The sequence below is a fragment of the Cupressus sempervirens genome, chromosome 10, assembly GCF_028749045.1.
Source record: "Cupressus sempervirens isolate cs-2001-9-10 chromosome 10, ASM2874904v1, whole genome shotgun sequence".
Classification (NCBI taxonomy): Eukaryota; Viridiplantae; Streptophyta; class Pinopsida; order Cupressales; family Cupressaceae; genus Cupressus; species Cupressus sempervirens.
In genome coordinates this window covers 131,465,393-131,490,992 of record NC_143127.1, presented here as the reverse complement: position 1 = coordinate 131,490,992, position 25,600 = coordinate 131,465,393, and the positions used below count along the sequence as shown (strand labels likewise).

Below are 25,600 nucleotides of genomic sequence, written 5' to 3'. Positions count from 1 at the left end.
CTGAATCCAACTAAGAACTTGTTACAACTACAGACTGAAATGAAGAACCTGGATTGATCAAGTGCTGGAGGCTGAATGCTGAAGATGATATGATGAAAGTGCAACTCTAGTTGAAACTCCAAACCAGCAATTAAGCACAAGTGAAAGGACTGAAATATCCTTCCCACAGCTACAATAATTCAAGTGAACTTTCACACCCTCAAAATTGCGTACCAATTGAGATTTTTCGTTCTCAATGGCCAATTGTGACTACTTGCAGAAACCCTAGGCTCCACAATGCACATCAGCAAATATCAATAATAAATCCTCGATGATAGGCAATTAGCCCTCAATGCCTATTTATTCTTTTTTTTCTCGATAGATCGGCCTCCTTTTTAATTTTTTCTCCACTTCTTCCAGCAACCTCTAGAAGATTGTTTTATTTAATGATTTTATAAAATATATCACTTAATTAAGTTAATTAAATATAAAGTTATCTTGTAATATATTTTTTTAATTGATAACTTTATAAATAATTAACTCCTCCAAAAACAGGGACATTACAGGTCCGCCCCTCCTAAAATTGCTTGGCCTCAAGCAATCTTAATGCTGGATGTTGCAAACTCACTTCTCCCTCCCAAGTAGCATCTTCAACAGGTAAATCTTTCCACTTAACCAGATACTCTCTGATTACTCTCCTGCGAAGCTGCTTCTCTCTACTATCCAGAATGGATTCTGGCACTAAGATCAGTTTCCCCTCATCATCCAAGGGAGGTAATACTACAGAAGGCATCACATTCTGACCCAACGCCTTTTTGAGGCGTGATACATGAAACACATTGTGCACTCTACTATCTATGGGAAGCTCCAACTCATAAGCCACCTCACCAACTCGCCTGATGATCCTGAATGGTCCATAATAGCGTGGCTTGAGTTTCTCTGCACCACTCTTCTTGAGAGTGGACTGCTTATATGGCTACAACATGAGGTAAACCATATCATTTACCTCAAAACTACGCTCAGTTCTTCTTGTCTACATACTGCTTTTGCTAGTTCTGAGCTCTAGCAATGTTGTCTCTGAGAGTAGCAACTATATCCTTACTTTCCTGTAATAGTTCACTTGCACGGGGTACTCGACTGTCTCCCAACAACAAATCTAAGAAACTAGGTGCCTCATAACCGTAAAGTGCCATGAAGGGTGTCATTTGTATAGTCATATGATATGTAGTATTGTAACAATACTCACAGAGATATATCCATCTGATCCAAGCTCGCTGTTGATCTGCCAAATAATTCCTCAAATACCCTTCCACCCATTTGTTTACAATCTCTATTGACCATCGGTCTGTGGGTGATAACTAGCGCTAGGTGTAAGCTCAGTGCCACACAATCGAAATATCTCCTGCCAAAAGTGACTCATGAAGTGGCTGTCCCTGTCACTCACAATGCTCCGAGGCAAACCATGTAATCTAAAAACCTCCCTAAAGAAGACCTTTGCCACCTGAGTTGCTGAGTATGTAGTAGTGATAGGGAAGAAGTGAGCATATTTTGTTAGCCTATCCACAACCACATAAATACAATCGCGCCCCTGGGCCCTAGGCAAGCCCGTGATAAAATCCATAGAGATGCACTCCCACTTCCTTTTAGGAATAGGAAGTGGTTGTAGGAGTCCTGCTGGATAAGTGTGCTCTTGTTTGTTCTGCTGGAAAACTTGACATTCACGCACATACTGCAAAACATCAGCCTTAAATCCCTTCCAAGTGAACCACTCTCGTACTAACCTGTAAGTCTTGAAATACCTAGGATGGCCTACTGTAGGTGAATTATGGAATGCTCTCAAAATCAACTGCTTCACTTTTGATCCTGGGACTAAGTAAATCCTATTCTTGTAAATGATCAAATCATCTATGAGAGTGTACCTAGTGTCGATCACTTTTCCCTCCACTATATCAGAGGCCCATGTGTCTCTAGCATATTCTGCTACAATCAAGTGTCACCAGTCCTCTGATATCTGAATCATAGAAGTGAGGTGTGGCCTACGAGATAAAGCATCTGCAACAATATTCTGTGTCCCCTTAATATAGGTGATATCAAAATCATAGGCCTGTAACTTACTCACCCACTTCTGCTGACGATCATTTAGGTCCCGCTGTCCCAAAAAGTGCCTCAAACTATTATGATTAGTTTTAACACAAAATTTGTTGCCCACAAGATACTATCTAAATTTGGCCAAGGCATGCATGATGGCCAACATCTCCTTATCATATATGCTGAATGATCTCTCAAGCCCTCTGAGTTTCCTGCTCTCATAAGCTATAGGATGTTTGTCTTGCATTAGTATAGCACGAACTCCCTCTCCAGAAGCATCACATTGAAGCTCGAATGGCTTCGTGAAATCAGGCAATGTTAATACTAGGCATGTAGTCATTATTTCCTTGAACCGCATAAAACAATCTTGTGCCTCCTGAGTCCACACAAATCCTCCTTTCTTCAGCAAATCTGTCATGGGTGTTGCATGTCATGAGTAGCCATTGACAAACCTGCGATAGAATCCACATAGACTAAGGAACCCCCTTAACTGTGTAAGGTTCTCTGGTGGTGGCCAATCAACAATAGCGTGAATCTTTTCAAGATCCATTCGCACTCCTTCTGCACTAATGATGTGTCCAAGATACAACAATTTTGTCATCCCCAAATCACATTTGGACTCCTTGGCATACAAGGACTCTCTCTGTAAAATGCTCACTATTGTCTCCAAGTGCTCTAAATGTTCCTGCCATGTCCTGCTATAGATCAAAATATCATCGAAGAATACCAGCACAAATTTCCTCAACTGATGGTGGAAGACCTTGTTCATAATGGACTGAAAAGTGGCAGGTGCATTAGTCAAACCAAAAGGCATGACTACAAACTCGAAATGCCCACAATGACATCTAAAAGCAGTTTTTTCAATATCCTACTCTCGAACTCTGATTTGGTAATAGCCTGATCTCAAATCAATTTTTGTGAAAAAATAAGCCCCATGCAATTCGTCTATCAACTCATCGATGCATCGGATGGGATACCTGTTCTTTATAGTTCTCTTATTCAACACCCTGTAATCAATACACATTCGCAGAGTACCATCCTTCTTTTTTACCAAAACAATAGATGATGCAAAAGGTGACTTACTTGGTCGGATGTGTCCCATAGCTAGCAACTCCTTGATGGTCCTCTCGATCTCATCCTTGAGTCGTTTTGGGTGCCGGTATGGTGTGATCATGAAAGGCTTAGCGCCTTCCTCCAGCTCAATAATGTGCTCAATACCTCTATCTGGTGGCTTGCCTGGTGGAATCTCACTGAATACCTTCTCATACTTGATTCTCAATTTCTAAATATCTGAATGATATTTAGTCTTATGTTGCTCCTCTTGGGTAGGCATCAAGGTGCATATTGCCATCCACTCTAAATTATTATGCCTGGCTAATCTCTCCAACAGCCTAAATGAGATAGTCTTTACATCACCATTACGGATAGCCTTCAGCACATGAGTCCTGCCATCCACCACGAATCGTATCTCCATATCCTCCAATCTCAAGGTAACCTCCTTCAAAGAATGTAGCCACTGCATCCCAAGTACTATGTCCATGTCACCCATGTTGACCACATGATAGTCTGCCTTAAACTCATAGTTGTTCAGGCGCAAAGGTAGATCTCACACCATCCTGTCACAACAAAGAGTATATCCATCGGCTACCTTGACTCTCAATCCCTCAAACTCCTCAGTAGTGAGTCCACGCCTCTCCACAAATCGTGCATCAATGAAATTATGCGTGGCACCTGTATCCAACAAAGTAATAACTTTTTGTCCTGCCAAGACTCCCCGAAATCTGAAAGATCCCTCTCTTTGAATACTAGACAGACGTGCCTCCTGTAAATGTAGATCTGGAACCTCTTTTTTCTCAGCACTATCTACCTCTTGTTCACCCTCGGCCTCATCAAGATCCTCATCATGGTGCTCTGAGATGTCTGAATCTGAACCTTCGTAATAAGCCCACATCACCCGGTTAGCCTTCCCCTTAGGCCTCATAGGACAATCATGACCAAACTCATAGGGACCTTTGCAAAAGAAGCATAGCTTCTTCCTATGCAGGTCATTAAGCGTTTCCTTATCCCAAGGTGCAGTTGGCTTGCCTTTTGAGTCACTAACCTTCTCCTTACCCTTGCTGAATTCCCCTTTGTTATCTCTAAATGATGAAGAACCCTTTGAACTAAACCGGTTTGCTGGAGCTGCAAGTTCCATACTGCGGGCTTTCTTCATGGCTTCCTGTAATGTAGGAGGATCAAAGGCCTTTACCCACCCCTTGAGTGGTTCAGTTAATCCCTCTGTGAATAAAATGACTAGCCTCCTTTCTGAAATGTCAGGCACCATCACTGCAAGCTTCTGGAAGTCATTGATAAATTGTTCTAAGCCTCCTGATTGTCTCAACTGGGCTAACTCCCAAAAATAAATTTCAGGATTTTTTTTATCAAACCTTTCTATTAATCTATCCACAAACTCCTGATAAGTGGTTACCTGATTGTGTTGCAATGTGATCATGCCATGTGTCCACCAATCATGTGCTACCCCATCTAAGTCTAAAGTGGCATACTTGAGTGCTTCATATTCTCTCATAGTCTTCAGAGATAGGAAAGTGTCCACTTTATGAATCCAAGCACGAGCAGTCATTTTTCCACTGCCATCAAATGTGGGTAATACCAACTTGTTGGTGACCTGTTGCAACTCATTGTGTTTATCTACCTGCTTCTGCCTGGCAGCTCCGTAGTTCAGGTACCTGTCAAATGTCCATCCATCCTATACATATCCTATTAATGAATCCCACTCATTCCTCGCTTGTCAGAGTTCATCTACAATATCTGTTACCATAACATCAGGTGTGCGTGCTAGAGTTTCTTCCCTGAATGTAGGACGTGTGGGTCTGTCAACTGTTCCAGACCATGTCCTATGTTGTGATCCTGCTATGCTCCTATCATCCTGGTCATTATTATGATTATTTCTCCTATTTTTCCCAATCAAATGTTGCATCATAACCATCATTGCTTGTCTACTTGCCTCTATTGACTATAGAAGCCTCTCCTGATGCTGTAAAGTCTCATCATCATGCATAGTTCTGGGTGGGCTTTGAGAATGTCTCTCAGTCATATTCTCAATTATGTTGGTTCTTTTGTAAACTAAATTGGCTGCATTAACCCTATCAGGCTGGCAGGAAACCACTCTAATACCACTGTAGTGACCCTTACCAACAGGCCACTAAACAAACCCTAAATTTAATACACTGCTGAAAGTATATTGCTGAATTAAAAAATTGTTCTGCTTAAATAATTGATGTAAAATAGTGCCAATGTATTCATTCAATGATCACCAAAATGTTTTTACATATGATATGCAATTTTCAGCACTGAAACATTACAACATGGCACATTATAGACAAACCCTAACTGTTTGAATCCAACTAAGAACTTGTTACAACTACAGACTGAAATGAAGAACCTGGATTAATCAAGTGCTGAAGGCTGAATGCTGAAGATGATATGATGAAAGTGCAACTCTAGTTGAAACTCCAAACCAGCAATTAAGCACAAGTGAAAGGACTGAAATATCCCTCCCATAGCTACAATAATTCAGGTGATCTTTCACACCCTCAAAATTGCGTACCAATTGAGAGTTTTCGTTCTCAATGGCCAATTGTGACTACTTGCAAAAACCCTAGGCTCCACAACGCACATCAGCAAATATCAATAATAAATCTCGATGATAGGCAGTGAGCCCTCAATGCCTATCTATTTTTTTTTTCTCGATAGGTCGGCCTCCTTTTTAATTTTTTCTCCGCTTCTTCCACCGACCTCTAGAAGATTGTTTTATTTAATGACTTTATAAAATATATCACTTTATTAAGTTAATTAAATATAAAGTTATCTTGTAATATATTTTTTTTATTGATAACTTTATAAATAATTAACTCCTCCAAAAACAGGGACATTACAGGTTGTTGGCAATCTTGCATCAACGAAAAATATTTATTTTTCAGATTGTTTAGTTAGTCAATTTATGTGTTTACAGTTGCATTACTTTGAGTTGAATCAAAATTTGCCACAGGCGTCAGAGCATGATCTAGACATCATGGTTTGTGATAATGTGAAGATCTGTTATTGAATAGTTTGTTTGATTACTGTTCTTTTGTTGTTGATTCCACTGTGGAACTCAAGGCTTGGCAGTTTGGACAGATCACTTTGAGGTTCCTCTGACCAAGACTGCATCACCAAGGCAGAAATTTCTGTCACTGAGATGATGGTTCCCATTGACACACATTAGCTTGAGGAGCTTAGGGACAAAGACAAGCCACTAGCTGCTAAAGTTTACTGAAGGGGGGCCTATGGAATTCAGGTCCCAAAATTCATGATTTTGTGAAAATGTGAAGATCTGTTATTGAATAGTTCGTTTGATTACTGTTCTTTTGTTGTTGATTCCGCTGTGGGACTCGAGGCTTCATGATTTGGACAGATCTCTTTGAGGTTCCTCTGAACGAGACTGCATCACCAAGGCAGAAAATTCTGTCACTGAGATGATGGATCCCATTGACACGCGAGAGCTTGAGGAGCTTAGGGACAAGTACAAGCCACTAGCTGCTAAACTTTACTGGAGGGGGGCCTATGGAATTCAGAAGGTCCCAAAATTTTGTCTTCTTCATCAGAAGTTTTGCACCTTCTAAGATCTCTTGTTGCAGACCTTTTCAGAAAGCACTTAGTTGATTGTGATGGTACCTTTAGTTTATTGATTGTGCTCTACTCTGATGAGACCATAAGTTAATATATTTTAGTATTATACTTGCATGGCAAAGAGATGGTATAAATTGAATTCAACCACATGGGTTTAGAAAACGAAAAAAATAGAAAACAAATGGAAATTTAAAAATTGTCCAATCCTAAATCACTACCAATTTGAAAACCCCACCAAAAACACTGGTGTTTATTCAACTTTGACTGGTTATTTGCCAGTTTGAGCCAGATTTGACAGGCACCCACCAGTTTTAACTTTAAGACGAAACTGGGATTGCATATTCTGATCACGAGTTTTACCAGTTTCTGCTTTTATAGGTTAATGTGACAGAAGTATGTATAATGATAATCTTACTCTTAATGACTACAGTTGTTTGAACCAATTGTATGTCTGCTTTGGGATGTTCTATGGAGGTGCTATTTTCTTCATCTTGTTCTTCTTATTGGCTGCCAGTAATCGTGTCTTGATGTCAGTTGTTCAATGTAGCTACAGATTTGAGATCTTTCAAGCAAAGGAACTCCAACTATTTTACCAAATAAAAAAATATATATGGAAATCTCCCAAAACTATCCATCGCAAATGATCAATAAACAAACCATTTATAGGCTTACCTTGCATTGCAGAAAAGCCTGAATCTCCAATTCTCCGATTTTTTTTCTTCTTAGAATTCAAATGATGTTTATCATCAATTGACTTTTTCATCTTCTCATCTTGCCTAAGATTCTTTGAGTTTTTCAATAATGCCTCTGACTGGATCAAACCAGGACATCTTTCAAAAATGAGCCGCCGATAAATTTCACTCTTTGTAGACAGGCTGAGACTGTCAGATCTACCATTGTCAGTGCATACATCTTCAACAATAATTCTTCCTGTGAGAGGAGAAACAACCTACAAAAGAAGGTTTGGTGAAAAAAAAGTCAGCAATTCAAGGGAAAGCGTTTTTATAAGAATAGCTTCCACTTTTTCTGGTATCTACTTTTATAACCTTGAATTCATCACAAATCTGCAACCTCACATTAGTTCCCTGATCAGTAAACATTGATTGGAATAAAGAAAATAGTGTTGGTGTGGGCTGTGGTTTATTGATATTGTTAATAACTACAAAGTTTTCATATATCATGCAGCAGCATATTTCATTAATAATTAGATTCCAGAAATTCTATCTCTGCATTGGGATCAATTATCATTCATATGCATGATCGTGCAGTTTACCACCAATATTACACACGCCATCAAATATTGTACTGGCTTCATTTCTGATTTGTGAGATTAACTGATTAACTTCATTGAGTTGAAGTTAATTACATCAAGGAAAGATCAAACATTACACTGTGGGATATTACAGACGAAGAAAGACAGTGAAAACAAACATTGCAGCAAAACTCTTGTTTACATATTTATATTCTTTTCACTAGGGTTTTCCTCACAGTGAGATTATGGTTTTTCTCAGAGTGAGATTCCAGATATCATGGTAAGTTTTGGTGACAACTTGGAACAAAATAAACACCAAATTGAAGAGTGGCATGGTGTTGTGTTGTAAAACACGCGCCCCACTGCAAATGGGAAACCCCATTTTTTGGTTGGCAGTAGGAATAGTTGTCTCTGGTAGCCTTAGTTTAGTGGCAATTTCAAAGCCTCCAGGTCAGAGGTATGAGTTTGAGTAACTTTTATCCACCTAAGAGTCAACAGGTATGAAGTCTTGAGCAAAGCATCCAAATGCCAAAATAAGATTGAGTCATAATCTAAGAAGAGAAGGATCTAGTGTACAGTCTAGGTTCTCGTCTTTGGGAAAGGAAGAAATAGAGTTTGAAGAATGGAGAGTGGAGTGATGGGAACATGAGATGAGAAACAAGATGGAACAATGGGGCAGAAGTTTATGCTTGAAAGAAAGGGAGTTTTTAAGTCTTTGAGGAGTTAAAAAGAAGAAAAATAATGAAAAGAGGGGTGAGTTTATGAAATTTCGTAAGGAGAGAGCATGTTTTTGAGATGCCACAACATGGAGCTAGGACTTGAAGAGATTGGATTCTGACCTCACTAAATCCAAGCCGGGACTTTATACCCCAGACTTCCGCCCCCTTGCCTTGAAGGAATTTCAACTCCATTGGCATTGTAGCTTTGAAATACGAGGGTTTCAAGGTGCACAATCAGGACTTCCCTACCCAAGTAGATCCAATTCAAGAGGGTTAAAGACCAGTCTCTCAGAAAAAACACCAAAATCAGATCCCAGATTAAGAAGAAATTCGTGATCATGTCTTGAAATTTGATGTGAAACCAATTACACTTAATCATGAAGAAGTATTGAAATTGAAACGAAGAAGGAGAAGGTGAAGTGAAGTCTTTTTGAGGGAAAGTAGACTTATGAACTGCAAGGGAGGGCAACATGAAGTTGGGACTTGGAGAGGTCCGGTTCCAACCTCACCAATAAGGATAGCATCTACACACAAGGGATCCCAACCTAGAGAGAATTAGAGAAGAGGGGTCTGGTCAGCATCCCAATCAAGTTCCTCTAATCTCAAATTTCTGCCCCCTAGATGAGACCACAGTTTGAATCCACGTCGATTCCCAACTAAGTGTGAGCTTTCCCGGGCATAACAAGTATGTTGCAGGCTTGTAAAGAAATCGATCTCTCCACCCAATGGCATGAAATCAGATCTTCAAAGTAAAAATTTCAAGACTTGATCTCAGATTTTAAACTGAAAATCGATCCCAACCATCATGTTTCAAACAAAGGCAAAGGATGATTTCAGGTGAGAAATGCCGGCACACAACTTGTGAGTGTCAAAGATGAGAAATGTGTAGAGGATATAAGCTGTACGAGTTCTGATTTTTGTAATGGCAATCAGAATTCTTTGCGCTATGATGAGATAACAACCATTCCACGTGTGGAAGAGGATTTGATGAAGATTCCTAGCAATGACACTCAAGATTTGGGAATAAAAATGATTTATGCATTTAAAAAATCAAGTCACAACAAGTCTGAATTTGTATATCAGGCCTTGGGAAACAAGTTAGAAAGTTCATTTGATGGCATTGGATCCGAGGATCATGACTTGGATGCATAGGCAGTTATATTGGGAGCAGAAGTATGCGGAGACACTGGTATATCAGCAGATTCTACTTGCCAATTGAGCCATCTTTGTGGTACATAGCCACAGTACCTTAGTTGTTGATGTGTGTGCTGATGACAACACACACAATGCTATCATTAGGTGAGTGATGTGCATACAAACTCATATTACAGTACAGATTTTGTGTCAGAACATTTGCATGGGAAATTAAGAATGTTAAAGTCCTTATCATTAGGTTAGGCATCTTAAGCTTAAAACTTAATAACAGCATGATTGCCACAGCCATAGAGCATTTTGATGTTGCTCGTCAGATATTGGTGTAGATGTCCAAAATTGTCTTATAAATTAAATTATTTAATTAATAATCTGCTATAACATTATAACTAATTTCAATTAATTAATTATCTTTGTTAGATGCTTATATCTATTTAATCAGTTATATTTAATTACATTAGATTCACTCTATAAGGTTTTTAAATTTAATTTATCTAAATGCCCTTCTCTCATGTACTAAATTTAACTTAATACATTCCCCCACATAAAATCCATTTTAAATAAAATCATATTTATTTAAAATCCTACATATTCTATTGTCTATAAGGCTCTAAGCCTTGATTAATCTAAGTCTAATTTAAATCTAACCCCAATACCAACCTAGAAACCTACCCTACACCCATCACTTCACTTGCTAGATACACTAACCTCACTTAAAAAGTGATTCAATAACCAATTAACACTAATGAGTTGCTCACATGTCCCAAGGAAGTCACCCAGCTTCCTTAAATTCTCCAACTGCCCCCTTACACCTTTGTCCCCCAATTCTTTCTCCAATGTTTCTCACACGTGTGGGCAACCTTGGGCCTTTGAAAGCTTAAATAATTTTTGTTGACTTTTGCATGACCATCCCATCTAGCCTATGTGTCTCCCATGTGGCTCCTATACGGATGCCACATAGTTGCCACCTCATCCAAGCCTCCAAAATCCACCCAAAAATCTATAAATAGAGCCCTTGGCGAAACAAAATGAATCAATTAGAATTGCATTGTTATCATGTTAGTAGCTCTAGAATTTCTTTAAGCATTTTATTATTTTTCATAGCAATCTTGTTCTTAGTTTACTTCTAAGATCATGTTGGTTAAAATGAATTATTTTTAGCTTCTTATATGCAAGTTCCCTTGTTGTCATGAGCTTGAATCTTCATCATCCATTGTTGGAAGCTCCTCATGCTAGTTCTTGAGGTCTTCTATCATCTATTACCTTTTGTAGTTGCATAGTTTTATCCATCAATCAAACAAGCAATCACTTAAGGATTAATGTATTTGTGTCTTGAGAGAGCACAACCACATCTCCCAGAAAAGAACATACCAAACAAACCCTTAATCTAAGTGATGTGAGTGATTAAACTTAGTTGTATCCTCTCCCCTCACTTTCATAGATCTTGGGTGAAGAGAAAGCTCATCTTAGTCATTTCTTCGAGTGAGGCCTATCTAGAGGGGAGCATTTCTCTCTTTAGAGGACAAACTTCGAATGAGTAGATCCCTCGACTGGTATACAAATAAGACTCTAGGTAAATTTCGGTCTTAACTCCTGGAGCTTAGGGGATGAATGTTCATGGTAGTCTAGATTAAGTGAAGTATCCCTAAGTAGCCAACATGGTCAACTAGGCTTTTAAGTGAGTCATGCACATACAAACCAATTGGGAAGCTGCCACGAATCTTACTAATAGAGATCAATTAGTAGCCTACATGATTTAACTCTGGAAGTGTAATAATGTTTGTGCAAGGAGGGGGAAGAATCTCTCTTGAAGACACTCACCATATGTATCCTCTTGAGTGCTTTAAAGAAGATGATACAACATTGGAATTCTCCTTGTGTAGTCTCATTTGATTGTATTTTGCATAGCTCTTGCAAAACAAAAAAACATAGGTGCCCTCCAGGGGGTGACACGACTGTGTGAGCTGAAGGGATATCAAGTTGCAGCTCTTAGGCTAGAAAGTACTCGTATTGTCTTTGTATTTACAAACCACGTAAAAATAGGGTGCCTTGAAAAGGTCAGTACAGAACATACACAAATGAAGTATCAAACAGTATCAAAATTTTGCAAAGTCACAATTGCTTGCCTCCTGCAAAGTTGCTTTGTCTTTTGCAAGACTGTTTTCAGATGTGTGTTTCCAAGAGCTGTCTATCATGCCCAAAATCTAAGTCAAGGTATACTAAGCATAGTCAATGCCTTTGATGTATGCTTCAAAATCAATTCTTGCAAGTGAACAAATTGACCTAGAAGACAAATCAAATAGTCAAACTATTGGAATAATCAGACCCAAAGATTATTGAAGGGGGGGTGAATCAATAATCTACAACAAAATAAAACTTGGATTTGATAAAACTTTTCTCGAAGTATTCACAACATGCATGTAAAGGAAGATGCAACAACAAATAATCATCCACACAACATCAACACATAACACCAAAAAAAATCGAAGTATTCACAACATGTTCTTGAAATACATAATTGTTGACCAGCTTCTCTTCATATTCTTCGTCTAGTCTTCATACTTTGTGGATCCTCTTCATTCTCATAAACTTCTCCCCCTTTTCTTTACATCTCTCCCCTTGACAACAATGCCAAAAGTGTCATGCTTATTTGAAATGAAACTCGCCCTAAGGAATAGTCCCCTTTACATCAATCCATTGAAATATAAATTGTAGAGCTCATTGGATTGGTGCAACACATGCATCTTAATTTTGAAGTAAAGGCATGACCCCCAACTTATTCTAAGATACTCAAAAGTACTATCAATAAGTGGTTTACAGAATATATCTGCAATCGCTCTTTTGTTGGAATGCATTCCAACCTCACCACCTTCTCCTGCACATGTTCTCTTAGGAAATGATACTTCATGGCAATGTGTTTAGTTTTCAAGTGCATCACTGGATTCTTGGAAATGTTTATGCCACTAGTACTGTTACAATAGATTATTACCAGTTCAGTTATCTTCTCTTTGATCCCTTCAAGAATCTGCTTCATCCAAGCTATCTGAGTGCAGCTTATTGCTGCAGATACATACTTTGCTTCTCTTTTTTGTTTGTCCAAGACACAAGCCTACCACCTAGAAAGAATGCATCTCCACTTATGCTCTTCCGGTCATCAATATTTCCTGCCCAATCAGCATTTTAAAGCCATTCAAAGATAAATCTCCATATGAGCATACCACAAACCATAATCAACAGTCCCCTTAAGATATTTGAACATTCTTTTAACAACCATGTGGCATTCCTTTGGGCCTAACTGGAACCTTGCCACTACCCCAACTACCTGTGCTAAATCTGGTTTACTGTGCACAACATAATGTAACGTATCGATCATTAACCTGTACAAAGTAGCATCAACAGGATTTGAATTATCATCCTTAGAGAGTTTACAACCCGTAACCATTAAGGTACTAACCGGTCTAGCACCTTCCATGCCAAATGTCGTCAACACTTCCTTCATATACTTTGATGGATTGAGGTATGTTCCACTATCCAACTAAGATATATACAATCCCATAAAAAAATTGAGCACTCCAATCACTGACATCTCAAATTCTTTCTTCATTTCATTACCAATTGACATACTCATCTCGTCATCACCTCCAAAGATCATATTATCAACAAAGACTTCAGCTATCAATACCTTTTCACCTTCAACCTTCCAGTAAACGATATTGTCATGTGAAATCCTATTGGAACTAGTTTTAATGAAATAAGAATGTAGTCTTTCATACCAAGCTTTGAGGGCTTGCTTCAGTCAATATAGTGCTTTGTGAAGTTTGCATACCATATTCTTGTCCTTGATTAGTCAAATTTATCTGGTTGTTCAATGTAAACCTCCTCCTCCATAATTCCATTCAAGAAAGTTGACTTGTCAGCCATTTGATATACTTTGAACTTCTTGAATGCCATATAAACCAATAACACTCTGACCCTTCCAATCTTGCAATTAGAGCAAATGTCTCACCATAATCTAGGCCTTCTTCTTGAGCATGTCCCTTGCATACAAGTATTGCCTTGTTTCAAATCACTTTATTTCTTTATTCACTTAGTTTCTGAAGACCAATTTGGTACCTAACACATTCTTGTCTTCAGGTATTGGTACAAGAGTCCATGTTTCATTCTTTTTAATCTGATCTAGCTCTTCTTTCATGGCTCTTTCTCAATCATTATCTTTTATTGATTCCTTAGTAATCTTCCCAATTCAATAAATTCTATTGTCTAGTCACCTTATGTCTCTTTTTTGCTTGTTCCTTCTGATTTCTCAGGAAATTTATCAATCTTAACATTCACACTCCCAACCATTCTATTAGTTCTTTTATTAAAGCATTTATAAGCTCTACTTTTAGTTGGGTAACCAAAAAATATACCTTCATCACTTTTGGGTTCAAACTTTCCTAAAAATCATCTCTTTTAATGTAACACTTACTACCAAAAATCTTGAGATAATTAACACTTGGAGAGTGACCATACTATAGCTCATAGGGTGTCTTATTTGTTTCCTTCTTCATAGGTACCCAGTTTAAAATGTATACTGCAATGCTTATTGCTTCTCTCCAATAGATCCTTGGTACATCCTCCTTAAATCAACATGGTCCTTGTAGCATCTACTATTGTTCTATTCATTCTTTCTGTAAAACCATTATGATGAGGAGTTCTCGAAGTAGACATCTATCTTTTGACTCTATTATCTTCACAGTACTTCATAAACTCATCAAATGTGAACTCACTCCCTCTATCTGATCTTAGACACTTCAAGATTTTACTTGATCCCTTCTTTACCAATGCTATGAAAGCTTTAGATTTGTTGAATGCCTCAGACTTCTCCTTGAGAAAAGTCACCCACATCATTCTTGAATAATTATCAATAAATAAGATGAAGTATCTATTCCATTACAACTTCTCTATCTCATAGGGTAAATTTGTTGAATGCCTTAAGACTTCTCCTTGAGAAAAGTCACCCACATTATTCTTGAATAATTATCAATAAATAAGATGAAGTATCTATTCCATTACAACTTCTCTGCCTCATAGGACCACATAGATTGGTATGCAATAAATCAAGTACATTCTCTAAAGAAAAACACTTGCTCTTGAAAGATGAACTAGTTAACTTACCAAGTTGACATTCCTTATACATCAAGTTCTTTGGTTTCACAAGGCGTGGCAATCCTCTTCCTACATTGACCTTGCTTACTTTCACCAAGCAATCAAATTTCACATGTCAAAACCATTTATGCCATAACCAATTGTCCTCCACTCTAGCAACCAGACAACTATTAATAGTATTGTTCAACTTAAATAAGTTACCTCTAGTTTGTCTTCCAGTAGTTATCTCATCACCGGATTTTCCAATGATTCTGCATAAAACTCTGTTGAATTCCAGTCTGTAAACTTTGTCATTCAGTTGTCCCACACTTAATAGATTATGATTAGACCTTCAACATAGTATACATCGTTAGTGGTTCCTTTACCATTAAAGGAAAATAGTGCCTTTACCTTGTAGTAAACATAGTGAACTACTACAAAACCTTACAATTCCACCATTAAATTCTTTGAGCGTAATTAACTTACTCTTGTCACCGGTCATGTGATGTGACCATCCACTCTCTATGATCCAGTCATCACTCAGTCTTATGTGTGACACAAGTGCTTTCTCCCCCTTTTTGTCTTCTATGGGACGATCCTCTTTGATTGCAACAAAGACAATCTCTTCTTCCCATTTCTATCAAAATCTTAATCGGTTTCTACGTCATCCAAACCTACATAGCATTGTTTCTTGGACTTCCCCTATACTTCTTGTGTGTGTCTTTCTCTTTTTGTGATTCTCCATTTGGACACCTAGCAGCAATATGTCCAATCTTCTTACAAGAGAGACATATTAAAGGTAGTTTGCCTTTGTACATACTAGTTCCTCTAGGTAGCGTTCTTGCTATTAATGCTTCGAGTTCTCCTTGTTTTCTTTCTTCCTCCAAGAGAGCAGCATCAATATCCCTGGATAGACTTGACAAGCTATCACATTCCGAAGAATCTCTTTAGCTTTCCTTGAAGGATTACTTATTGTACACTAGAATTGTGCACTTATCTAAACCCTTCTATCCAAGTTATTCCATGGATTGGAATGCTTGAATGGCGGCTTCGAGCTCCCTAGTCATGGAGTGCAAGGAGCATAAAACAAGTATGAAATGAGCTCTCAAATGAATCTTAGAGATGCAACCATTGCTAGTAAACCATGAAATGGGAGATTCTTGAGACAAGAGCAAGAGTGCTAGTGTCAAAAGAAGTTCTCAAGTATGCAATGCAAGTATGATCTATGCTAGAATGAGACGCACAATGCAACTATGCTAACAATATGAGAATGCTACCAAGCCATGCTAATTAAACTTCCATGGATTGGAATGCTTGAATGGCGGCTTAGAGCTCCCTAGTCATGGAGTGCAAGGGGCATAAAACAAGTATGAAATGAGCTCTCAAATGAGCCTTAGAGATGCAACCCTTGCTAGTAAACCATGAAATGGGAGATTCTTGAGGCAAGAGCAAGAGTGCTAGTGTCAAAAGAAGTCCTCAAGTATGCAATGCAAGTATGATCTATGCTAGAATGAGATGTACAATGCAACTATGCTAACAATATGAGAACGCTACCAAGCCATGCTAATTAAACTAAGTGATTTAAGCTATTGCATAATGAATTAAACTACTTGCAAATGACTCTAAGCTAGTATGAAAATGGTGATGAGAGAATTTAGACAAGTAGAACTTCTCCACAAAGCTCTAAGAAATCTGTTGAGAAACCTACAGCATAACAATACTCAAAAACGGGATCCTTTGAGAAGGAGAGAGCTCTCTCTTTTAAAGGTAGACGAACAGTTGAGATCAAGATCAAGAAGTGGATAATCAAGGGTGGGGATTGACTTTTTGCATAATCCATGTGCAAGAGCAAGTCAACCAATGAAAAGGAGTTGACTTTTCATGTGAGACAAAAGCCTTTTCTTTTAATTTGAAAATAAGAAAAGGACTTTGTGTGCAGATTGAGTGGGTTAGAAGAATGGGTTCTTTTATTTAATTAAAAGGGGGACATGTTCTTTCAATCAAATATGGACTTAGAATAATATAGTCAAACTATAGGTCAAAATCAAATAAATTGATTTTTAGCAATTTAGCCTAGGCAAATAATTAATTAATTTAGCCAAAATGTTGAGAAGGGGGCTAATAGTTTAGATGACCATTTTTAGGTGATTACACTTACTATAAAGGCCTTGAAGGTTGTTTCAACCTTCAAAATATTGTTATCATAGTTGTTATGCTCAAAAGCAATGAGCTTACCGATCGGTTCATCGACAGATGCCTTCTTAAAAGTTCTCAATTCATTGATAGCTAACACTCTAATGGCATAACCAGAAAACAAAGTTCTTAACATTTTACTTGCCACAGCTTCTTCTTCCCTAACACCACCTGAACCTCTGATTGTGTCAACCACATCTTTGATGTTCTCTCCTTCTACCATCTTCATGTCATCACACTTGCCTCTGAGACTTTCTTCTCTTGCTTTCTACAAATGCTTATCACCTCCATAAACTTGCTCTAATTTCTTCCAAACTTCAAAAGTATTCTAAGACCTTTAACATCAATATATTTGACAATATCCTCTTGTTGCAAACATCCCCTAGATCACACATCCTTTCAACTCACAACCCTCAGTTCACTCCACACTACAATAGACATCTTTTCCTGCCCAAGGAGCTTCTTCGGTCAATCCACCACCTGTGCCTCAAGTGTCCTACCAAGGACCCCCTTCCACTCCTTTCATCATTGCACGAGCTTCAACACCTCCACTCCCCATGCAAGCAATTGTCCCTTTGTCGCAACAATTCGCATTGTAACAATCAAATGTCATCCTAGCATCGTAACCACTTGTCACCTTGCAAGTGCAGCAAACACCTGAGTTCACAACAAGGATGCCCCATATAGGACCCATGAATCAACTGCTTATCCCGCAAACCATTATAGCCACGACCCCGTTTCCAAGAGTCCCAAATACTGCAACAGCACAAGCTATCATATGGCCTAGCTTTGCAACACAATTTCCCCGCACACTTCATCATCCTCTTGGAGCCTCACACAAGGACAAATGCACGCCCAAGGTATCCAAACACAATTGCAGCCTTCCACTTTGCAACCCCTAGTCCTCTTTGCAGGCCACCACCCAACACAACCATTCACCACCTACTTAGTTATGCCTTTGTCTATTGTTGCTCAAACAATGCCACAACCTCAACAAGTTAACCCATCTACTTACATCAACTATCTAGCACAGCCTCCTGTAGCAACTAGCATACAAGGCATATACTTATCTTATAGCAGTACAAGTGCACCCCCAACCTATATAGGTCATTCCTATACCCTTTCTGCCAATCAAGCTACCCATCAACATGCTACATCATATCAAACACCATTGCAGCAGCAGCACACCTATCCTCCAATATCCCTAACCTCCTCTATAGCAGTATCTACAACCCCCTCATCAACAATATCTGCAAACTAAATCTCCAACAATTTTCTACTCAACCTCCTCCCAAAATCATCCATAGTCACATTATGCATCCAAGCAATCCTCCATACATAGTAGAATTTGCATTTCATGCCACCAAACACAAAATAAAAGAAAACAAAGGATATGGATCCTAATCTCACTACAAGTTCCTCAAGCACAACACCAAATCCTAATAACACCACTGTCACTTTTGACCCCCAAAAATAAGTATAAATTGAAGTGTACTAGGATGAACTCCCAACTACTGGCACCATGGAAGCCTTCACGAAGCATTCATCTAATGCGCATATGGTTATAATTGTCATATGCCAAAAATGTAACTCTTATCATTGCTAAATTGTCACTTACCTCCCTAGGGTACTTGGTCCTATAGACTCAACACGTCCTTTGTACATCCCGAAGGAGATATACCAACCTATCATAAAATAGATCATGGACTCTGACATGAGATCCTAATCTCACTGTAGGTTCCTAAAGCACAACACCAGATCCTAATAACATCATTGTCACCTTTGACCCCCAAAACCAAGTACAAGTTAAAGTGTACTAGGATGACCTCCCAATTACTGAAACCATGGAAACCTTCATGAATCATCCAAGTAATGCCCATATGGTTATTATTGTCATATGCCAAAAACATGACTCCATCATTGCTAAATTTCCCCGAGAGGGTACTTACCAAGTTAACTTCCTAGAGCACTTGGTCCTATAGACCAACCAGTCATAAAATAGATCCTGGACTTTGGCATGAGATTCACTCAATTGTTACAACCATCCCCCAGATCACACATCCTTCCAACTCACAACCCTTGGTTCAATCCACACTACAACAAACACCTTTTCTTGCCCAAGGAGCTTCTTTGGTCAATACACCATCCACACCTCCAATGTCCCAACAAGGACACCCTTCCACTCCTTCCATCATTGCAGGAGCTTCTATAGTTCATTGCAAGAGCTTCTATTGTCCCCTCATTGCAACAACCCACACTATAGCCAAATGTCATCTCAGCATCATAACCACTTGTCACTTTGCAAGTGCAACAAACACCTAAGTTCACAACAAGGATGCCCCCTATAGGACCCATGAATCAACTGCTTAACCCACAAACCATTATAGCCACGACCCTGTTTCTAGAAGTCCCAAATACTACAACAATGCAAGCTATCACATGGTCTTCACAACACAATTTCCCCACCCACATCATCATACTCTTGGGGCCTCACACAAGCACAAATGCACACCCAAGGTATTCAAACGCAATTGCAACCTTCCACTTTGTAACCCCCAAACCTCTTTGTGGCCCACCCAACACAACCACCTCCGCAAGTTGAACTCACCAACTACTTGGGCATGCTTTCATTTGTTGTTGCTCAAATAATGCTACAGCCTAAACAAGTTAACCCATCTACTTCAACTATCTAGCACCCCCTCACACAGCAACCAACATCCAAGGCACATACCCATCTTACAGTAGTGCAAGTGCACCCCTAACTTATACAGGTTATTCCTAAACCCTTCCCGCCAATCAAGCTACCCAGCAACATGCAACATCCTATCAAACACCATTGCAGCAGCAGCACACCTATCCTCCATAATAGTATCCCCAACCTCTGCAGTAGTATCTGCAACCCCATCAATAGAAATATGTGCAAACTCGATCTAGAGCAATTTTTTGCTTAACCTCCTCCCCAAAATCTACCATAGCCAATGTACACAAAAGGCCAATCTTCCCATCAAACCCCACAATACACCCATCAAAACCCTCCATACTCACCTGCACCATCTAACCCATATAAAACATCAGGGCCCAACACTGTGGGCATGCCCACTCCACCAACTATTTACCCTGAGTGGGAAGAAATGAATAATGACCTCAAAGAGTTGCATGCAGAGACAGAGACCAACACCTTTAAGTTTGAGAAGGTTTGTCCTTACCCTTTTGATCGCTCTACTTTGAACATCGATATATAACAAATATCGAGGGTAGGGAGATCCTATTGCGCACGTCAAAGAGTTCTTCATGGGCTGTTAAGAGGTTTCTTACAAAAACACTTTCCTCATGTGCCTCTTTCCAAAAAGCCTTGGAGTTACAACATAGTCACGACCTTTGCAAAGTTGTTGGAAAAAAATGTGTCACAATACACACATATGGTTGAAAACGAACTATCACTCTTGGACCCATGCAAAACTAAACAAAAAGGAGGCGAAAACCTAGTTGACTCCCTTCGACAGTGACAAACCCTTACAACGCATTTGTCATGTCATCTTCCTGAGAAACATGTCGTCAAGATATTCATCGATGTAATGTCCCTGTTTTTGGAGGAGTTAATTATTTATAAAGTTATCAATAAAAAATATATATTACAAGATAACTTTATATTTAATTAACTCAATAAAGTGATATATTTTATAAAGTCATTAAATAAAACAATCTTCTAGAGGTTGCTGGAAGAAGCGGAGAAAAAATTAAAAAGAAGGCCGACCTATCGAGAAAAAAAAGAATAAATAGGCATTGAGGGCTCATTGCCTATCATCGAGATTTATTATTGATATTTGCTAATGTGCGTTGTGGAGCCTAGGGTTTCTGAAAGTAGTCACAATTGGCCATTGAAAACGAAAACTCTCAATTGGTACGCAATTTTGAGGGTGTGAAAGATCACTGAATTATTGTAGCTGTGGGAAGGATATTTCAGTCCTTTCACTGGTGCTTAATTGCTGGTTTGGAGTTTCAACTAGAGTTGCACTTTCATCATATCATCTTCAGCATTCAGCCTCCAACACTTGATTAATCTAGGTTCTTCATTTCAGTCTGTAGTTGTAACAAGTTCTTAGTTGGATTCAGACAGTTAGGGTTTGTCTGTAATGTGCCATGTTGTAATGTTTCAGTGCTGAAAATTGCATATCATATGTAAAAACATTTTGGTGATCATTGAATGAATACATTGGCACTATTTTACATCAATTATTTAAGCAGAACAATTTCTTAATTCAGCAATATACTTTCAGCAGTGTATTAAATTTAGGATTTGTTTAGTGGCCTATTGGTAAGGGTCACTACAATCAACAACTTACACCCTAAGCACGACACATTACATGCATAGGAATTGTATACACACCTACAAGGACATCTAAACGAAGGGATTTGACAAGAGAGAGATCTCCCACAAGACAACACAATCGAACATTACAAAGAAAACCACCATGATAGACCTAGTAATGACCATCCCCATTATTGGAACAAAAATAAGAACATTGCAACTGATGGAGCCACTGACACCAAACATGTGCATGTTCTCGCCACTAACTCTAAGTCATTTATGTCAGCTTATCAATAACCAGTGCCACCTTATCAACCACCAACAAACCAAACAAACGCTATACCGATCCCCTAAGGACAAGAAATTGTGAGTCCACAATACTCAAAAGCGCAACCACCCTCTTGGCAAACCTCTGGAAGTAATCTTTGACAAAATGGCCATGGCCGAACTAATTGAGTACTTGCAAACTCAACCCTTCGATAAAAATCAACCCAAACACGCATGGTACAAGGAAAATGAGTACTATGGCTATCATCATGTTAATGGACATGCCATAATCAAGTGCATGAAGTTTAAACACTATATCCAAGGAGTTATAGATTGAAGATCACCATGGATCTTCCTACACAAGCTTCACCCAATACTAGCCTCCAATTATACCAAAATGTGTTTCCTCAACACAACATTGGCAATGCTCCTGCTAATCCTAATCCTCCAAAACAAAATCCAAGAAAGAGCAAACAGGGTGACTTTGGTAATGGTAAAGATAAAACTGCAGCCTATATCAACTATGGGAAATTTGTTAGTTGCATCAGTCAGATCGAACACTTTGTTGATCTAATCCATGTTAAGGATGCAAATAGTCAATGTGCAATAACTACTTGTCGACAAAGGATATCTATTGCAAGTACTGCCACTGCTTGGAACACTTTGGGAATATGCCTACACAAATCTCCATCTTGGATCTCCTCCATATATCACCCTTTGAATTTGAGCACCGTTAGCCACTTCCAGACCACCTCAAAAACATACCCTTTTTTCTGAGCAATGAAACATATCCATTCCAACCCTCGCAAGTAACATTAATTGAAACAGGGCCTAATTTATCCAAGGAATTACATACCTTTGCTCAATTTCTTTTATCTTCTTTCGTTTGATATTTACTAAAAAAAGATTTCTTCAGCCTCCAAGTTTCCTTAGCAATTTGGTTCAAATCAGCCAACCCATTTCCATGAGGGTTCTCAAAAACCCTAGAATTTCAGGTTCTTTGTCAGTGTTGCTCCGCACCAAAGGGGACAAAGTGTCATCTACACCAAGGCCCAAGTGCGACTTTTTGCTTAGCTCCTGGACTTGTGACCTAGAGGCCGGATCCGCATTCGTGATGATTTGGGCAGATTCTTGTTTTACACAGTGGATTCATCTAAATTTGCGGACCACAAATTCAAGCGAATCCACTGTGTAAAACAAGGATCCTGCCCAGATCAGTACGAATCCTCAAGGATCAACAAGCAAGCCAAGGTTTTAAATGGGTCTAACTTATTTAATATGACTTCTTTAATATCTTTTTTGCTTTCTAACACTAAAACGGCCCTTTTATTCAACATCCAAATACAATTCACCTTAAATTTGCTCTCTATTTCGCTCTCATTGTATATTTCTCTTATATATATGCTCTCTCATTGTATATTTCTCTTTTTAATATATAGTCAAGACTCCTAATTGGGGGAAAAAATCACAAATCCACGGATCCGATTCACGCACCGAATCAGATTCCTATCTCGAATTAGTAACTAAGGTTTTTTGCCTATTTTAGGATCTGGTGAAACCCCATGGACTTCTTGACTGGCGCCAGGAATTCCAAGCAGGTATCGTGAGATTAGGAGTATCAAGATCTCCCTATGTCCAATGATTCTCTCTCCCACCAGCAACATCTCTCCTCCTTTCACCCATCTCTTATGACTGCCCTTTTTTGAAGTCTTTAATGAACTATCTATTAAAACCCTAAAGTGGACTTCAAAAGCAATTTAAAGATGCTTAAGACGATCAATCTCCTTTGTAAGGATATATAGGACTTAAAAAGCAAATAGAATTATTCTTGATGATTTTTAACTTGTGCTTTTTGGAATTCTTGCTTTGATGAGGAACCAGCTAGGGTTTCAGCCATATTTTGTCATTGGGAACAAAAACTCTCATTGATTCAAACTATCAGAGGTTGCGGAAAATCAGCTGAAGCTTGCTTTAGGGTTGGCTACATACAATGGTCATATTTAAGCTTAATTGGTAAAGTTTTGAAGATTTAAACAAGGGTTTGAGCATGTGTTTGAAGGTTTATCAATTGCAGATCCTAAATATATTATTGCTGCAATTATAAAGCAGATTACAAGTATTTGTTTCTTGAAGAATTCATCTGCAGTAGACATTCAAACTTTTAGAAGGTTTCAAGGCATGTATTACATGTGAGTGCATTAATTTTAATGCCTAGTTTTTCAAGTATTGTTGTCATAGGAGTTATTTAATGACCTAGGCGATCACTATATTGTGAAAATTCTAAGTATTCAAGCTGACATGAAAATCTGGAATTTTCAGCTTAGAATTTTCAATGCAACTTCAGTTTTGAGATAGAAATATTATTATTAGAATATATTTTATTTTCTGCATTATATTGACATATCAAAATTGTAAACGATCATTCATCCAAACACATCCAAGGCAGGAAAATTGTATTTACAAGGATCTGCCTGAAGAGTGTTCTTACAGATCCAAAAACCACAATATTGGTATGCTAAAACTAACCTCTTGCACAATTGTTCTCTTTATAACTCCATCACTTGCCATCATGAACCTGCAAGGGATACAAGATACATTGACTATCAAAGTTTATCAGACACGGTTCCTTAAATTTTTCATAATAGCATGATGGTAACAATATCCACAAGGCTTTTCTTGTGTGGTAGAAATCCCATGATGCCATGAATAAATGTGATACAAATATGCATAAGGCTTGACTTGGGAGAATAAATTCATGTAATTCCATATACAAATGTATGTGTTACTAATAAAATAATGTAAACAGGCAAAAAAATCTATCGAAGTACTTAATCACATTACAGAAAAATTGAGTGCACCATTACATTACACAGCTTTATAAACCATTTTTAACTTGCACAAGAAAGTCAACACCAACTCCAAATTAAGTAATAGAACTTGAAGGGATAATAAATTTACCACCAACCATATGAGATGAATAAAACTTTCTTAACCATGATGATTTAGGCCAGATTCTGGAGTGGATGTATATCCCTCATTACAAGATCTGTGTTAATTAATGGCACATTGATGTGTGCTGACCCTAGAGACACTAATTTCTACAAGGTTAATATGATAGGTAGTTATAAGAGCCTATGCCCCTCATTTATCGCATAAAGTTCTGAATCTATCCTCCTATCTTGGAATCCTCTGAAATCCTCAAACTATTCCACTGTATTTTGTAGTCTACCTTGAGTTTTCAAATTATCTGTTAATTATAAAATATCGTACTCAACGGTAATAACTTTAAAAATATATTTGAATAAAGAAGAAACTTACGGAATCTTGGATCCACTTTCACTCTTCTCAGGAGCAAGACCTCCCACAAGCGGTGATAGATCTTTCTACAATTCAAACCACACTCCAATTGATGAAAACAGTACACACACTTTCAATTCTCTAAACGAACACATAATAACCTGCGACCAAATTTTTAAAAAATTAAGGAAGGATGTACCTGTACAGACTCTAAACCGATACAACTATGATATTCATCTAAGAAAACCTGTAGCAGCAACTGTCTGTTAGATGAATCTGAAAGGTGTGATAACATGCCAATTAACATCAAAATTAAGCATGTTCCCTGGCCTGAGCTTACCATAATCAGCCGACCTGCCTTTGCATTTTCTACAATTTGCCATTGTCCTTCCTCTGATGAGAATAACCACTCATTAGCCCTAGCCTGAAAAACAACTGATAAATAAAGATTAACAGACAATGTTCATCAAAAGAATGTGCTGAAGATTTTAGAATGTTGAACCTCAACTCGCAAAAGAGGCAAAAAATACAGATTTATAGGAAAATAAA

General features: G+C 38.3%; 1 protein-coding gene across 2 annotated transcripts in view; it reads right to left on the bottom strand.

Moving 5' to 3' along the window:
- The window catches only part of LOC149532963 (S-adenosyl-L-methionine-dependent methyltransferases superfamily protein), a 152,169-nt gene that overhangs the window by 93,751 nt on the left and 32,818 nt on the right, over positions 1 to 25,600 (bottom strand). For both annotated transcript variants that reach the window (XM_089803209.1, XM_089803210.1), the window contains exons 6-10: positions 25,392 to 25,475; positions 25,251 to 25,298; positions 25,073 to 25,137; positions 24,281 to 24,329; positions 7,408 to 7,684 (exon numbers count right to left, since the gene is read on the bottom strand). In XM_089803209.1, coding sequence (XP_089659335.1) covers positions 7,408 to 7,684; positions 24,281 to 24,329; positions 25,073 to 25,137; positions 25,251 to 25,298; positions 25,392 to 25,475 — 523 coding nt within the window. The remainder of the gene's footprint in view (positions 1 to 7,407; positions 7,685 to 24,280; positions 24,330 to 25,072; positions 25,138 to 25,250; positions 25,299 to 25,391; positions 25,476 to 25,600) is intronic.